Source organism: Astyanax mexicanus, chromosome 15 (genome assembly GCF_023375975.1).
Source record: "Astyanax mexicanus isolate ESR-SI-001 chromosome 15, AstMex3_surface, whole genome shotgun sequence".
In the NCBI taxonomy this organism is placed as follows: Eukaryota; Metazoa; Chordata; class Actinopteri; order Characiformes; family Acestrorhamphidae; genus Astyanax; species Astyanax mexicanus.
Genome location: NC_064422.1, coordinates 26,263,836 through 26,281,522, shown reverse-complemented (window position 1 = coordinate 26,281,522; position 17,687 = coordinate 26,263,836). Strand labels below are relative to the sequence as shown.

At 38.6% G+C, this 17,687-nt stretch overlaps 1 protein-coding gene and 1 long non-coding RNA gene across 9 annotated transcripts in view; one reads left to right on the top strand and one right to left on the bottom strand.

Annotated features, from left to right (window-relative positions):
* Positions 1-17,687, top strand: part of svild (supervillin d) — an 88,244-nt gene that overhangs the window by 64,275 nt on the left and 6,282 nt on the right. For all 5 annotated transcript variants that reach the window (XM_022668856.2, XM_022668854.2, XM_049464433.1 and 2 more), the window contains 16 exons: positions 8,523-8,670; positions 8,810-8,893; positions 9,463-9,543; positions 9,650-9,833; positions 10,459-10,631; positions 10,757-10,912; positions 11,095-11,231; positions 12,298-12,445; positions 13,106-13,251; positions 13,947-14,122; positions 14,694-14,832; positions 15,372-15,672; positions 15,796-16,053; positions 16,385-16,592; positions 17,047-17,180; positions 17,430-17,585. In XM_022668856.2, coding sequence (XP_022524577.2) covers positions 8,523-8,670; positions 8,810-8,893; positions 9,463-9,543; positions 9,650-9,833; positions 10,459-10,631; positions 10,757-10,912; positions 11,095-11,231; positions 12,298-12,445; positions 13,106-13,251; positions 13,947-14,122; positions 14,694-14,832; positions 15,372-15,672; positions 15,796-16,053; positions 16,385-16,592; positions 17,047-17,180; positions 17,430-17,585 — 2,629 coding nt within the window. The remainder of the gene's footprint in view (positions 1-8,522; positions 8,671-8,809; positions 8,894-9,462; positions 9,544-9,649; positions 9,834-10,458; positions 10,632-10,756; positions 10,913-11,094; positions 11,232-12,297; positions 12,446-13,105; positions 13,252-13,946; positions 14,123-14,693; positions 14,833-15,371; positions 15,673-15,795; positions 16,054-16,384; positions 16,593-17,046; positions 17,181-17,429; positions 17,586-17,687) is intronic.
* Positions 15,939-17,687, bottom strand: part of LOC103046496 (uncharacterized) — a 68,389-nt gene continuing 66,640 nt past the window's right edge. For 2 of the 4 annotated variants that reach the window (XR_007424310.1, XR_007424309.1), the window contains 2 exons: positions 17,454-17,570; positions 16,099-16,605 (listed from right to left, as the gene is read on the bottom strand). This is a non-coding gene — a long non-coding RNA (uncharacterized LOC103046496). Of the gene's footprint in view, positions 16,042-16,098; positions 16,606-17,453; positions 17,577-17,687 lie in introns of those variants that run through there. The other 2 variants (XR_453187.3, XR_002649833.2) reach the window with 2 other exon arrangements.

Below are 17,687 nucleotides of genomic sequence, written 5' to 3'. Positions count from 1 at the left end.
GGCTGCCGCGTCTCACCGGTGTGTGGATGAGTGCTGAGTATAAATGGTTGTGTGTAAAATGTGTAAATTGTAAATTGTCCTTGGGTTTGTAGAAAGGCGCCATACAAGTTAAACTTCATTTATTGTTGACTAATTGTTAGTTTGTAACAGTACCGCATTACACAAAGTGCTGGGGAGAGAAGCACTATGAGAGATGGGTAATGGCTTACTTCCACAGTTTACACTCAACTTAGTATGCGTCTTCAAAAGTGTCCAAACACAACAGATTATATATTTACTCACTTAATCCAGACATTTAAATGCCTTTTAAATATCATGTTTAGCTGTTTCTATCGTATTTAGAGATGGAGGACATACCAGAAATAATCACTGACTATTGACTAATCATAAAAATAATCATTAGTTGCAGCCCTAATTGAGTCTGGGTTGTCATTTCTTGGTGAGACTCTGGGTTGTCAACCCTGCCTGAGAATTTGAGAGCAAGCATACATAGAGGGTGTGTGGGTTCATTCTCTGCTCTGGAGCTTGACTCCACCAAATCTTTGAAAAGAATTTAAAATGTAGGATAAAGCACTTTTAAAACATTTAACGCATGAATAATGTCTACATAAATCAAAACCATTATTTGTTTTTATGTTTGTAACATTTTCTCTTTTCATTTTCTCATAATATATTCTTAAACATTCAGATTGGTTAAAAACCTTTTTATCCTGTTGTTGTATTTGATATAGTAGCATGGTTTTATCATAATACCAATATTATTCTACTGGAGATTGGCTGCAAAATAATGACACTGGGTACATTAGTTACTTGCAATTGAGCTATTGTTTTTGGACAACAGGACACTGAAGGTTGTGTTTTATCATAAAGAGCATCCTGACTCTGGTGATCTACTGCAACTGAATCGCAGCTGTGATAACACACTTCCTCTTATGTTCTGTTCCTCATGAAGAAGAAACATGTTGAATTTGTTGGAGTAAAAGTTGTTACAGTAAAAGATGAGACCTTTAGGCATTTGGGCAAAATCTGAGCCTTTGTGTCAGACCTGTTGGGAACTGAGATAAAGCAGATGATGTCTGTTGAAAGAGAGAAAGAGAATAGAATCCTGTGAGACAGAGCCTCCACTGGAGTCCTTCTTTACTGCTTGCAGCAGCTATGTCCTGTTAGCGTGGCTGTGCTGTTTGCTGCTTCTGTTGGTCTGAGCAATCATGCTTCATCTTTAGAATTAGGGATGCAGTGGTATGAGATTTTCATGGTAACCGGTTTAAAAGAAAGCATCCTGGTCTCAAGGTATGACAGTACTTCACAATTAACATAAAGCATTAGCAGACTAATAAAAAAACTAAAATAAATAAAAATATATTGGCTTATAGCATATTATAACACAGTTAGTTCTGACCCTGCAATGTTATTGGCTGAGAGGCATTATATGAGTGCCGTTATCAGCCGGCAATGCACTGTAACCGAAGCTCTCCATGTATTACTCCGCCACGTACAGGCAACCAAGCAACGATGCAGCTCTTACCAGCAAAACAGCGCAGCTACAAATAGAGTAGCAATAGAACTATTATTTTAACTCGCAAAGTGTTTATTATAACCAAACAGTTCGTTTTTTTCTCATCCTCTTTAACTCAAAAATTTTCAATAAACAGCGATAATGGAACTGTGGTATAATCTCAATAATACACGCAAGGTTCGTGCTATAACGTGAAATATTGGCCTTGCTGTACTGTTCCAATATTACACGTTATAGCTGGAATGTCCCACTAATAGTTGTTTAATTAAGTTGTCTAATATCACCCTGACTTACCGGAACACTCAGGGTTCCTCAGTGTAGCGCTGTGGGTCAGCAGTTAGGCGGCATTAACAGTTAGCCGCTAATGCTAATGCTCTAGCTTTAGTGGAAATCTGGAAATCTAAGCTTACTGTAAATAAACAGAAGGGCTTCACTCACCCAAAGAAACAGTTTTCAGGAGAGAAATTTGTGTAGCGTAACATCCAGAGCTAATATACAGCTTTACAGGTCTCGCCCCTCCACCTACTGAATTAAAAGGGAAACATGGCCACTCCCCTGTTCCTAACAAGTGCCTTATAATCAGGTGCGCCTTATGTAATCCAGTGTGTCTTATAGTGCACAAAATACGGTATATTGATTATAAGTAAACATTCACTATCTAGAGGTCACAAAATGAACTACTGTGGGCCACCAACATTATATATGTGTATATATATATATGCACGTAAACTAATAATTAAAAATCATTGTTAAAAAAAATTACACAGTATTGCAAAACAAAATATTGCAATACGTCCATGATATACCAGTAACCCTGCATATTTCAGACAGAAAATGGATTGTTGTTCCTAATTAATGCAATAAGCTCTGGAAAATGGAGATCTGTGTGGTTCTACAGCTCTGGCAGTGGTTTATATGATTCGTTTCAGAGCTAGTGACTCACTGAAATGATGCATCATCATGCTGAAGCCTTGTCTCTTAAGGATTATCATGTTTCAGGCTCTCGAATGAATCAAGTTACTGGGAAAAAACATGAAAACTCAGGAGGTCTGAGACACATTTTCTTCAGCACTTTCTTTCTCCAGTCCCCTCAAGTCCTCCATCACTCTCTTTCACACTCACACTCTCTCTCTCTCTCTCTCCCACTGGAGGGGTATTTGAGAGGTGTGAGCTCAGCTAAACCAGAGCAGACTGAACGTACGGATGTAATACCATCTTATGGGAAAGCAGCTCCAGAACCATAACAAAGACCTCAGCTCAGTCCAGCCCAGTCCATCACTTATACTGGAGTCCACATGCACCTGTTAACCAAATCCTTAGTTTGGCTTGAAAGGGACCATGACTGATTTATGTAGTGTTCACTAGGGGTGGGTAATACAGTGCTTTGCAAAAGTGTTCCACCCTCTTAAAAGACATCAGAATTGTCAGAATTACAAATGACAGTTGTACGTAGATCCATTAGTATTTTAATCAAAATGTATCATTTGTCAGGCAAATATAAAATAAAAACTAAAACATGATTATCTTTAGACTGCTATTTTGTAGAACCATCTGTTGCTACAAATGCATTTATCTAAATAAAAAGAAAAAAATGACCTAAAGTAAATTCTGCAGAAAATTCAGATCACTTACATTTGAAGTCAAAGTACCTCAAAGTGAGTAGTTGAATTGCACACACACACACATACACACAGACACTCATATTTTAAGTAAAGATTTGCTTATAGTGATACAGTGTAAACTGAGTTGTTTCAGTGAAATATGATGGGCTTAAAGGAGTGTCTTTTGTTTGTGCTGTGCAACTTAATCAGTAACATTTAAACGTTTACCACTTCATAGACCACTGTTCAAGTAATGTAAACTTAGAGTGAACTTAGGTAAAAACAGCCACAATGGCACCCTAGCGCACACAAGCAGAGCGCACGCAGAGCGGACATGGAGCCTCTGCTGGTAACAGTATGCAGGGTTCGTATGATCATAAAAAAACTGGAAAAGTCATGTCATTTGAAAATAGCCATATCTGAGGCCTGGATACGTTTTGGGAAAAATAAAAATACCCAGAAAGTTTTGGAAAAATTAATAATTAAAAATCTATTTTGAGCTAACAAATACATCAGCTCAGAGTTAGTTTAGTAATATCACCCTACACAATGGATTCTATAATGTTGTTATTGAAGTGTCAACATTGCTTAAAGAAAAGTTTTTTTGTCATTATAGTTTTAGTTGATTCTTGGTTTTATTGTCCATGTCTGCACTGATGTTTTACAGATCGTGTGATCATGAAAATTTGTCTTGAAAAAGTTGTGGAAATTTGCTGTTTTTTTATTTTGTATTTCTTGGTTACAATTTAGAATTTACAATTTAAAGTATAGTAGCGGCACCGTTATCAAAAATTTAAAAATTATATCCAGCCTTATTCCAGAAAGATTATTCCAATATCATGTTGGATCTCTTAGACTATTAGACTTACTTTGAACAAGTTTATTGGTTTTCCAAATTAGTTTTTATTTAAAAAATCTCCTGCTTTTTTTTTTTTGGCCTTTCACACTGTATCTCAGCTGATTTTCTCCTCTGTCTTTTGCCTCTACAGTCTGTTTCTCTTCCTTCTTTTACCTCAGGAACCTCTCCTGTCCTCTCCCTCTTCCCTCTGTGACTCTGCCTAGCCTCTAGTCTTTTACCCTCAGGTGAGTGGCCGGTTACCTGCTTTGGTTTGGATGTGTGGGCGGAATCTGCATGAGTCTGTGACCTGTGTCTGTGTGTGACCATGCTGGCTTGGCTGAACCTGTGCTTTAAAGCCTACTATCTGTGTCAACAGTGCTTAGAAATAATTAATTTATAAATTTATTCCTTTTATTTTCTGTGTTTATTTTAGTAATTCATGTGTGTGTTGGGGTTCAGCTCGGGCAGGCCTGTTTGTTTGGAGAGCTATTGTTCTGAGTCTGTTGGTTTGGCTGCTTTCCAGAAGTTTTTATTATGTTCTTTAATGCCTCTCTTTGAGGTTGACTGCACCTCTGGGATTGGGAATGGAATATGGTTTCGGCTGTGCCTCGGCACAACCCGTACTTGGAAAAACGGCATCTTCCTGTGAGGCTTTGGGGCTACAGGTCCGGTGTTTTCACTCTCCTTCGTCTTCGCCAGCAGGAATTCCCCCTAAATAATTGGCTCCAGCACCAAGACTCCTGGCACACCTTTGTGTGTGTGTGTGTGTGTGTGTGTGTGTGTGTGTGTGTGTGTGTGTGTGTGTGTGTACTCTTAAAGGTCACTAGTTGTTTCTTGGCTAGAACATATGGTTCTAGGAAAGGCACATTTAATATTAACAGATACCACTTTTTCCTTTCTGTTATCACTGCTAGACTTATAATATAAAAAAAGATACGGAAGAGGCTTACCAATCTGCCAAAAACTGTGTAAAAGTTATGGAACAATTTCAGAAAAAATATCATCAAAAGATTCAGAGAAACTGAAGAAAAACCCATGTGCAAGTGACAGGACTGAGTGTTAAGATTCTGCTGATCTTCAGGACCTCAGATGGCACTGCATTTAAAAACAGGCAAGATTCTTAACTGGAAATCACTGGGCTCAGAAACACTCCCAGAAATCACTCCAGTCTTTCAACACAGTTCAAAGTTCACAATTGCATTTGTAAAATCCCTGAATGCTAGTTAAAGTACAGTGACGTGAAATAGTGTGTGCCTGCTTACAGATTTCTTTTGTTTTTGCTTTTTGTCATACATACAAGGTATCAAAATTGATTTGTTTATGGTATTGATGTAATGGTACCTTCATTTTTAAGAGTGTGTGTGTGTGTTTGGGTTTCTGTTTAAGAGGCCAAATCTTCATCATAATTCAAAATCCACACAATAATTCATCTCCAGGCTCAGACCGTTAAAGGCAGGAATTTACAAGCTTGGTGGCTTTTTCACTCGATTATAGCAGGGGACACCTGCGATTACTGCATGTTCCAGAACTTCCAGATGTTGAGGGATGTGGGGGAGGAGTTGGGGGGGTGGGGGGAGGGCGAGTTGTTTCTGGTCTTCTGGGGCTCCAAACGCTTTCCTGCTCTCTCTCTTCATGGTCCGTTCTCACACTTCCAGGCCGACCGGTCACCTCCAGCAGTGCGTTACCTGTGATGATTACATTCCATATGGACCTCATTTATGAAGTTCCTGATTCATAACGTGGCGGTAGATGACTAACGATGACAGGCTGTTGATTTATACCTGCTGAGGATTTGTGCTTCTTGATTGAGTTTCTTTTGGTCTATTGGGATCTGAATTGAGTTGTTTTTACGCTTTTCTGTTGGGACCCATTTCAGACTTATATTTACATATCTGTCCTGGAATGGGTCAGAATTAAGTAATCTATAATTTACTGTGTGGGTACTGAATCTGAGCGATTATGGCTGTAAAATATTTTTCTTTCCTTTTTCAAACACTAAAATTGTTTTTTATTCATTCCAAGAATATAATACTGGAAAAAAGTTTCCAACATTTCAGTGGAAAAAAAAATTACAGTGAATTTTGTGTAATTTCGTAAACTAAAGTATATTACCAAGACTGATTTTATAAAATATAAAATCAAAACAAAATTAATATTGTAACATAATACTTAAGTGCAGAATGTTTAGTGCATGCATAAAAGAAATGCTAACAAACAAGTTATACAAAATATTCTCTCAAAGCTTCACATAAAATAGCCAAATGCTTTTAATACAATATATTATTACAGTATGGATTTGTTTTTTTATTACCATTTCAAACTTTCCAATGATAATATTTTGTAGGATATGGCACACCCCTACTGGGTGTGTGTTTGTTTTTAGATTTTTTAGGATGCTTGAAAACCAGAGAAAATAGATATTGACATGAATATGAACGCTCAAATCAGAATTCATGCGTCTTTTTTCTTTTACGCATGCGCTGCGTGCTTCTCTCTCATACCCACACAGCTGTAGCTATAGCTACAAAAACAGCAAAAGCAAACCACCTGGCCTTTTTTTCACCTCCTCGAGCTGAGCATTTAATTCAGACCAGCTGTTTGCGGTTTCTCCACTCCAGCAAAAGATGCTTCACATATGAGCTGCTAATGCATCTATTTAACTTTATTAAGCTATATATTAGAGTATTTTCTCTAATATGAAGTTTTTTTGTGTTGGGAAGAAGGTGACGTTTATACACGTATCAGTGTGGTGTTTCAGAGACAGATTTGTTCTCATTACACACAGATACAGGTCACTTACATTTGTGAATGTAAACTGTCAATAAAGTTAATGTCGATCAGAGCAAAAAAACGGATTTGAGCAATGTGGCTTATAATGTATTTTGTTGGGGCACATTTAGGTGCATGAAGGTTTTTGCCTGTGTGAAAACAAACCATTCTGAGGGGGGAAAGCTTAAAGGAAACAAACTACAGATGTGAAAATGGCCTAAAAACCAATTGTGTGTAAATGAGAGTATAAAACCAGTTCTTACTTCGTCCACTTATAAAAAAATATGTCGATGGCAGGCAGAGTAGATAAGAGCACTTGAAAGAGTCCATTAGTGACAGTTCTCTTTTCTACACCTCGCTCCACATACATCGAGCTCAGCCTACAAGTCCCCTGAAGTTTGTCTACTGTCTGGCTGTTTGTAGCTCTAATTAAAATTCCCTCCGGAACATGTCAGCTGAATGGGTAAAAAAAGCTGCCACATTAGGGCCCATATATTCTTTGGAAAGACATTACAGCATTACAGCGTGTCAGCACCACAGAACTTTATGAGAGGAGAAAGGGGACAGTAGAAGGGAAGGAAAGATGGATGCCTCACCGCGTTTTAACAGGACCTTGGGCCGGTCAGTCTGGGCCAGTACAACACTGGTCTAACAGAGAATTGCCATAATAATAATAACTGCAGAATGTGCTGGCAGTTCTCATGGAGCAGTTCGGTATACTGTACATCTGTGGTAATTAATTTTGATGGCAGGGTTGAGCTGTAGCAGCGGGGTTGTCATAAATCTAAAGCTTCTCTCCAAACGCTGAGCTTTGTGTGAGCTGTTTTTTTCGTAAGCAAACATTAATCTGTGGATATTTATTTCTCACACCCGTCAGCTCTGCTGGTGAACAACGTTTCTGTGTGTCCACCTTCAGTCTGCAGCTTAATGTTGTGAGTTAATGAGTATCAACTGTAAGGCCTCTCTCTCTCTCTGTGGTGGAGAGAGAGCTTAGAGTTTGTGTCAGATATTTGTTTGCCAGGAAGAGATTCATTTGCAAGTCAATGGGTGGCCTAAAATCTGGCTGCATGCTTAAAGTATACACAAAGAAAAATAAGGGAGTAGAAGAAAAGGTCATAAGCCCAGTGGACTCTTGCCTTAAAGGACCCCTTTTCTGCATGTTTGTTTGTTCGTTTTTTTACAATAAAGTTTAAATATGATTAGATTGGTTCGATGTATTATAAACAAAATTGTTAAAGGTCTCATTTAATCTTTTTTTATTATTATTATTATTTTAAAATGTCTAGTTGTGGTCTCTAGTATGAATGAATGTCAAAAAAGTGCTCCGGTGTTTCTGTATAAGCCTGCTTTATTTCACTGAATTAGTGATCTCTTAGGAAATGGATTGTGGCTCTTGCTCACGAATATTCATTATGCAAACATATTGCCTCTAATAGGCTAACAGCACTTCAGCAGAGAACACCTACCTGCCTCCCCCACACTCAATTTTACAGCTCTAAAACTCAAAGGACAAAATGTTTTCAGAGATACAGCCTTAGCTGTAAGGAGTTCTAGGTAAAATTAACCCTTTAACTTCGATTTTAGAGGAAGGAGCCCTTTAAAATATTTTTGTACAAAATTTTTGACCAAACTGAGCAAATCGATCAGCTTATGTAAGCACTGATTAATCATAATTAAGGAAAAATGTGAATAATTGTAATTGTGATTGAGGTCACATCTCCCAGCACAAGCCGGCAGTGGAGGTGTGTGTAATTGTCATATAAAAAAGCAATGCATCTTCAGTATTGTCTGTCTGCAGAAGTCCTCTGCCGATGTGGAGACAAAGATGTCCTTGTCTGAACGGATGAAGGTATTACAGGAGAAGGAAGAGCAGTGGAAGGCCAAAGGAAAGGGAGCTGCCAATGACTCCACACAGTTCTCCGTGGCTGGACGCATGGCCAAGAGAGGTATACATACACTCATTCAGAGTCCTGTCCACTCTGTCTGCCTCCTCCACAATATATAGTGCTGACATGATTTCTCCATCATTATGAGGATTCTCTGCAGGGAGCTTTCTGTTCACTGTGATGTCTGTTTTTCCACCAGGACTCGTCTCCTCCAACAAAGAAGACTCGCCTGTTATCCTCAGCAAGAAATCAAGCCACAGTACACCAGTCAAGCCTTTAGAAGGTAAAGCTGCCACACATGTAAAACATTATATACAGCTCTGGAAAAAAATGAGACCACTTCAGTTTTTGAATCAGTTTCTCTGACTGATTCCCACACCTCTGAATCAGTTTCTCTGACTTTGACTTTTGAATATTTCAAAGAAAACAAGTTCACATTCATAAAGTTTTAAGAGTTCAGAAATCAATATTTGGTGGAATAACCCTGGTTTTTAATCACAGTTTTCATGCATGTTGGCATGTACTCCTCCACCAGTCTTACACACTGTTTTTGGATAAATTTATGCCACTCCTGGTGCAAAAATGTAGGCATCCCCTTAATTACATTCCAGAAGTTTTCGATTTGGTAAAATCAAAGAAACTAAATTTTCAAGTGGTCTCTTATTTTTTTCCTGAGCTGTGTACAAAAAATTATAAAATATTTTGCCGTTTAAGAATAAATATAAAAAAAAATCTATTTAATATGGTCTGATCTGATGTGTCAAAATTAAGATAAAGACATTGAGAACGACACTGTAATAAAAGTGATCTATTCCATTCTTTATTTTTCATGGTTTAAAATCTTTTCTGCAGAGATTTCCACTCGACCTGATGCAGAGGGCGACAAAAGGCTGGACAAGCTGGAGTCCTTTTTAGACAGACTTCAAAATAAAGGTAATTTCAACTTACGTTATTTATTCATCATTATATCATTATCTTTTTTAGATACAGAATAAACAATAAAGCACATTTTTGCATCTTTATTTGTGTGTTCCTGCAGGATCGACGAGCAGTAAGTCCTCCACCATCGAGGTGACTGAGGAGAAGGAGAAGGAGGTGATGTCCCTGGATGACGAGGAGACGTTTGGGCGCTTTTATAAGTGTGTTTCTCCTACAGCCCTGAGCTCCAGCCTGCTGCTGGATGAGGAGGAGGACTTCAGTGCCATCCAGTCTGACACCCCAAAGTAAGAGGCAGTTCTATATGTCCAAAGACAATTAACTGAGTTTGTTTATATTAACTTTGTAATAATTATTACTGCAGAAAATCTCGATTTATCAGTAATCCAGCCAACAGGTTTACATATAGTTGTGTATTTAAGTTTCAGTTTACATGAGTCAGGCATGACAATCTATTTTTCAGTACCTTGGTCTGTTTTCACTCATGCACAGACTGAAAAATCAGAAAATACTCTAGTTAGGAGTATATGTCAGTGAAACACAATTATTACAATCCAGTTCTCTTTATCAGATTTTTAGACCTTACTGTGATCTAAGAGTCTTCTGTTTACATAACTACTAGAATAATCAGATAACTGCAGTAATTATTGATGTTTTCCGATTAATTCTTTCCACTGTCTGGTCCAGCATTTTCTACACTACTGGATTTCATGCCAATATTAAAATACTTTATATTGATGTCATCTCTTATTATGGTTTCTTCATAGATTTACAATCATTTTAACATGCTTTAATAAAAAGCAATTTTAGGTCTCATTTTATTTATGGCACTCTGTATTTTTTTCCCTTTTAGAACTCATTAAATGTTTACTGGTAAAAAGCTCTGGTGTTCTCATTCTGGTTCTCTCCCAGGTTGACCTCATCAGTAGCGGATCATAGACGGGCTGTGAGGCCATCCCGCAACACTAAGGGTTCCAGAAATCCTCTGCGTGCTCTGGCAACGCGAGACGATCTCCGGCAGGCTTACACAGAGCAGAGGCTCAACATAGCCACTGTGGAGGCCAAGAGGATGCAAGTGGAGCGAAGTGAGATGATAAATCATGTCTGCTGAATCTGTCCTTAATCTGCTTTTCTCTACTTAAAAATGTTTATATATATATATATATATATATATATATATATATTTTTTTTTTTTTGTCTCGGTTTTTAGTGGCCAAGCACTCCAGACTGGCGGATTGTGCCTTGGCTGGCTTGGCCAGTAAAGAGAACTTCAGGAAAGTGAGCCTGCGTAGCATTAAATCCACTGAAGTGGTGACCAACAACAGTGCTGTGCCCTTCCACAAGCTCATGCTCATCCAAATCAAAGGTTAGTCATTCTGACTATATATAAATATATTGTTTTTTGATAGAAGTCTGAATTCTGGGTTTATGCAGCTTAATGCAAGTTAGTAAAAAAACATTGAGCACTTTATGGAATATGTGACAACTCAGGATGACGCTACTGTCTACTTCTAGTGGTTAAATTTGTGTGTGTGTGTGTTTATGCAGGACGTAGGCATGTTCAAGTGCGACTGGTGGAGCCGACAGCCTCCTCTCTGAACAGTGGAGACTGCTTTCTGCTGATCACCCCTAAACACTGCTTCCTCTGGTGTGGAGAATTTGCCAACGTTATTGAGAAAGCCAAGGTATTTTCACACAGCCTGAATAACCACAGTCGTGTTATCCATGATGCTATTTAAGCTTGGTTTTATATAGCAGGTTTTATTGTAAAGAAATTCAAATATTCATCAGGAATATTTAGATTGAAATGGTTAAGTTTTACAGAGGTAATGTAGATTCTGAATAACCATTTGTACTGTAACTATCGAAGCAAGTATGTGTTTTTAAAGGAATATTTTAGAAATGCATGCTAAAAATTAGACACCAGTTCATTGGAATAATGCTGTTTTAATGACTATTTGTTGGCAACATTAGAAATGTAGGTCTACTACCTTTAATATTGTTAGTTTCCTTTACACTAAAACAGTTGTAACACCTTAAAATAAAGTAAAATAAAACAGATATGTTCATCTTTTATCAACTATACACTGACATGCCAGAGGACATGCAGTGTGATAGCAGTAATATGTAAATTGATAATAATGTGTTGACTCAGTGGACGGCTTGGGAATGCCCAAGTGCCCACAACTGTATATGTTGTGAAGTGTTTTCTTGTGGACACTGACCAGTCAAGGTAGCTTGAATTACTAATGATGGTAATGATCGTGACTGGCTGCATTTAGCTAGAACTGTCCTTGTGTGCTTACAAGCAACTCTTGCAGAAGTAATTTACACAGTTAATGCAGGAGACCCCAAACACACATCCTGCAGGTCAGTTCTGTGGGATACTGTAAAAGTCAGGGGACTCGATACTAGCTCCTGCTACAAGACATTTGGCCTGTCACAACAACACAGAACTAACACATTTCAGCCTCCCACATTATATCTTTGGAAATATTTTGTGTAAAAAAAAAAAAACATTCCTGTCATAGTTGTATCAGCCTGCTTGTAGAATTTACAACCCAATTATCCCTTTAAAGCAGTTTAAAGTGAAGAGTGATGCTTTCAGCCTCAAATGTTCCTTTATTGTTCTGTAAGGTTCACTGCTTTTACAACTGGGTCAGTGCCACACATCAGAAACCACTAAAGTGTTTAAGATTAGCGCTCATCTGAAAATGTGTGCGCGCGCGTGTGCATGTGTGTGTGTCTCAGGGCTCCGAGATGGCACAGTATGTTCAGGCCAAGAGAGATCTTGGCTGTAAGGCCCCACAGGTCACCGTGCTGGAGGAGGGCATCAACACAGACAACCGCTTCGCCAAGGAGTTCTGGAATCTTCTCGGGGGACAAACTGAATACAGAGGTGTGGGAATAAACACACACAAATACAGCATGTGCAATATGCACATGGAGCACAGATGTTGAACTATTAACAGACATTACACATGGTTAGTAAACCTTCTGTTGATGTCGCTTGACAGACCCTGACTGTGGGGGACGGTGACACTTTGTAGCTTTTTTACACCCGACGACTTACAGAATGCCACTGAATGGGGCAGTTTACATTTTTCACCACAGTCTGACTGTGTGTGACGTACTGTTTTGTGTGAAGAAGATAAAAAATATTTGCATACCTTAAAATAGCCATACCAGCTGTCTTGATTTTTAATAGATAATATTATACTAGCAGTATATCAGTGTTACTTAACTGTTAGGGTTTCAGTTAATATATTTAATATAACATTTAAAATGCATTATATTGCAGTTTTTTAAAATATTGCAGGCTTATACTTAAGGCCTTTTATTCTTTTGATAGTATGGATGGAATGATGATATATGTAAGGTAATAGTGTAAAAGGGTGAATTTACTAGGGAAAAAAAAAAAAAAACTAGAGCCTGGTATTGAACCCACAACCATGTTATCAATATTCCATTGTGATAAACCATTACTAACACGACCCCTGTGCTTAAATCCTGATTATAGAGGTCTGTTATAACGTGTGTGTTTAAATGTGTTGTGCAGCTGCTGGGGAACCAGAAGAAGACGAGCTGTATGAAAGTGCCATAGTGGAGTCTAATGGTGTTTACAGGCTGGTGGAGGATAAGCTTGTGCCTTATGAGGAGGTGTGGGCCTCCATTCCCAGTGTGACCATGCTCAACTCCAAAGAGGTTAGATTTTACTATCTATATGCTGCTTTCAGCTGTTCAATGTGTCTGCATATACAGCTCTGGGGGAAAAAACAAGAGAACCACTTCAAAATGTTTCATTTTAACAAATTGAAAACGTCTGGAATATAATCAAGAGGAAAATGGTTGATCACAAGCCACCAAGCTGAACTGCATTAATTTTTGTATCAGAAGTGCAAAAAAACTGTTTATCCAAAAACAGTGTACATGACTGGTGGAGGTGAAAAAGCCAAGATGCATGAAAACTGAAATGGTCTCTTATTTTCTTTCAGAGCTGTAGATGCAGGTTGGTGTGTTTAACCCTATAGTTATTACTGTATCAATAAAGTGCACTCATACCTGTCACTGTATGTGATCTACATTTCATCATACATTTCTAAAGAAAAACTTATCTTCATTTTTGTTAATTTTTAGTTAACTACATTAATAATTAACAGAATTTGTCCTAAACATTGTCAAAATTTCACCATGAATGGACCAAAGGAAATGCTCTGAAATTACTAAAATCTTTTTACATTGACTTCTATTAAAAGTTAAGATGGTCTTTTCTTTCTCCTATAACTTTTTTTGTCAAGAAGTTTTCTTTGGACTGTGACAATATGAAATGTCATTTATTTTACACTGAGCTTTTTTTATATTTTTCCATTGATAAACATGTCTCTTTGTGCTTGTGTCAGGCGCTGGTGTTGGATTTTGGCAGCGAGGTGTACGTGTGGACGGGGAAGGATGTGGCGCTGAGTGACAGGAAGGTGGTCATGCAGCTGGGCAAACTGCTCTGGAGTGGAGCCTACGATTACACCACCTGCAGGGTCAACCCCCTCGACCCCTTCTCATCCAATAAGGACATCCCTATGTGAGTCATTTTTCTACTGGGTTTACTGTTGTAGCCTTCTTTACTGCATTATGTCCACACAATGGCCTTATTAAAACTGAGGATGAAAACCTTTTTTTCTACTGAAACATATGGACAGTTGCTCTTACTTTAAATAATATTGAGAGATGGAGGAAATAAAAGGTCAAAGCAAACTATAAGTATGAGGTTTAAACATGACCAACTTCTCCAAAATACGCTTTAATCACAATCTAATTATCTGCATGTGATGTGCTGCTCCTTATTCTCATTTTACCCATTTTATTAGTAGAAATATATGTAGAGGTGTCTTAACATTTTCCTCTAAAGAAAACTACATTCTTTTAATTACACTATACAGGCCTTTTTAAAGATCTTTCTTCAGTTTCTATTACTTTCATTACAATATTGCCAAAGCAGTGTGTACATTTAGAGATTTAAATGAAAATGAACCGTTTAATTGGTATCCCCATCATTGGATTAATACTGCCCCCACCTGGTAACTTGAGGTACAGTCATGTTCTCTTTCTGACTTTTCTGTGCTTTTCTCTTGTCTGTCTGTGCATGTGAGCAGGCAGGGTGAGGGCAGACCAGGCTGGGCTCTGTTTGGCAGGCTGTCGGAACACAATGAAACAGCTCTGTTTAGAGAGAAGTTCCTGGACTGGGCTGAACGCAAGCCACTGAAGGAAGAGCAAGTAAACGAGGAGATGAAGGTAAGAGTTGATTTCAAAATAGTAATAATAATTTAATTGCAATGGAGACCTAGGCACAATCAACATTATTGAGGTCAGAGTATGTTGCTTCCACCACCATGCTTAAAAACTGGTGTAGTGTTCTTGGGTTTAATGTATTATCTTTACTCCTCCAGACATCAGTCTTATCTGAACATTGATTTTCCTACACAAGACCTTTTATATTTCCAGTTGGTCATCTGCAAACTTTTCACAAGTTTGGTGCCGATTTTGGCATTTATACTTTATATGATGACTGGACCAATAGAAATGCTCCATAATTACTTTTGTTTAAAATATATTTAGACTGACTACCATTATTAATGACAATAAAAAGACACTGTTTATTAATTTTAACCTGTTCGGCAAAGCAAGCCCTATAGTCCAAGTCTTGAACCCAGGAACTTCAATCAGTTTCAACCTTTCTCCAGCTGATTGTAGTCTACAGTAGATTTTAGCAGTATATAATTGTGTTAAATAGGAAAAAAAAAAACTTTAACTTTTTGTCGCTTCATGCACAGAGTCCAGTGCATCAGCCCTGCTCCCCTACCCATGACTCTGAGCTGAAGCCATGTGATGTGAGAGCCCTGCTGGATGGAGGAGAAACCCCCCTGAAGATGAACTTGGGGGGCGTGGATGTGCAGAGAGGTTACGGATTGGTTCGTTCTGAAGATGGACGGCAGGCTGAGTTAGCCACGGTGGCGGTGGATGCCTGGCACATCCGAGAGTTTGACGACTTTGAGATTCCGAGAGAGAGTGTGGGTCAGCTGCACGAGGGCGACACCTACGTCATCCGCTGGAAGTACTCAATCACTAGTGTCGGTGAGTGAAGCATGATGGGTAGTGTAGTTCAATGGATTAATTGTTATGCAGAGTTTAGAGCTTTAATATATAATATGTATTAATATTGTTTATTTTCTCGTGTGTGTGTTTGTGTGTGTAAAGTGGGTAAAAGACAAAAGCCGGGTGAGGTGAGTGCATCAGGGCCGGGCAGAGAGCGCATTGCATGCTTCTTCTGGCAAGGTCGTCACTCCAGCGTGAGTGGGCGGGGCACGTCCGCTCTGATGACAGTGGAGCTGGGGAACCATGAAGGAGCTCAGGTTCTGGTCACTCAAGGTAAAGAACCACCCTGCTTCCTGCAGCTCTTCCAGGGAGGACTTGTGATTCACAGTGGCTGCAGAGAGGATGCAGCTACCAACACAGGTACATCTTTAGTTAATTTAAACCAACTTTAATCTAATTCATTCAAAAAAATAAGCAATTTATTATATACGTGTAGTTATGTACTTAACAAAAAAAAAGGTGAAATAACTGAAAACATGTTTTATATTCTAGTTTCTTCAAAATCTAGAGTGGGTTCAGAATAATAGAATAGGACTGAATCTTGAACAATATCTATATATGACTCGGGGTGCAGGAATTACTGTATGTTTGAATGTTGGCATGGCAGTATAAATTTGCTTCAATTCACAGATCTACATAAAGTAAACTCTGTGAGGATAGTAATAGAAGTGCATGTTTGTTTGTGTGTCAGGTGGCTGGCGGCTGTTCTGCGTGCGCGGAGAGGCAGCAGTAGAAGGCTCTCTGTTGGAAGTGGAGTGCTGCAGTGCCAGTCTGCGCTCTCGTGCCTGTCTGATCCTGCTGGGTGTGTGTGAGAGACAGCTGTACCTGTGGCACGGCTGCAAGTCGCACCCTGCAGCGCGAGAGGTGGCCAAGAAGACTGTGGAGCGGCTCACTCAGACGTGAGTCATTAGCCTATAATCAACATAAACAGCAACAAACAAGTGTGATTGTGCATGTCTGTGCATAAGTTTAGGATGCCATGACATTTTCCTCATTTCTGGTATATTATTGATAACAGGGTTCATACAGTCATAAAAAATATGAAAATAGCAATTGCCAGGCTAGGATAAGTTTTTGAAAAATGTATTTTATTGTCCATGTCTGCACTGTTAAATATGTTATGGTCCTTGAATGCAACCAATTTTATTGGTTAAAAACTGTATGTAATGCAGTGGAGATGCACATTGAACATCTTATATTTTAGTGTTTTATTCTCCTAACTTTTGATGATGTATAAGCTATTGCCCCCTGTCATTTTCTAGTATTGTAACAGTGACATTAACTAACAGTAATGACATCTGCAAACAGTTTGGATTGTCAGTTTTAGGTGATGTATATGTGTATGTGTTTCAGCTGTCCCCCTGAGCTGGGTCTGAACAACAACAGCAGTCTAAAGGTACAGGAGATTGAGGAAGGCTCAGAGCCCCAGGCATTTTGGGATGCACTTGGCCAGCAAGACAGGAAAACTTATGACTGCATGCTACAAGGTACTGGTGAAATCACTTTGAACCTATTCATTTTTGTCAGTTACGATGTAATATGTTCAGAGGCACATAAAAGTATGATTAAGTAAAGTAAATGTGGAGTTCATTTTTTCTAAGTAATGCACATTTTTTTGCCAAACGTACACAGAGACAAATTTTTATCAGGTTGCATTTAACTGATATGGAAAAGAAATCTAAAATAACATTTAAAATGTAATAATTCTATTTTATGACATGTATGTATGTGCACAGATCCAGGCAAATACAACTTCACACCTCGTCTTTATCGCCTGAGTGCCAGTGCTGGAACCTTCAAGGGTGAAGAACAGCTTAGTCCTTGCAGAGTGGCAAATGCAGTCATGGCCATGCCTTTCCTACAGGAGAATCTGTACGCTGCTCCTCAACCAGGTAAAACATATATAGTATTATATTCCTCCCATTAATACACATAACCCACATTAAAACACACAACTGTAACACACAGTAGGCACAGTTCCATCCACAAAAAGA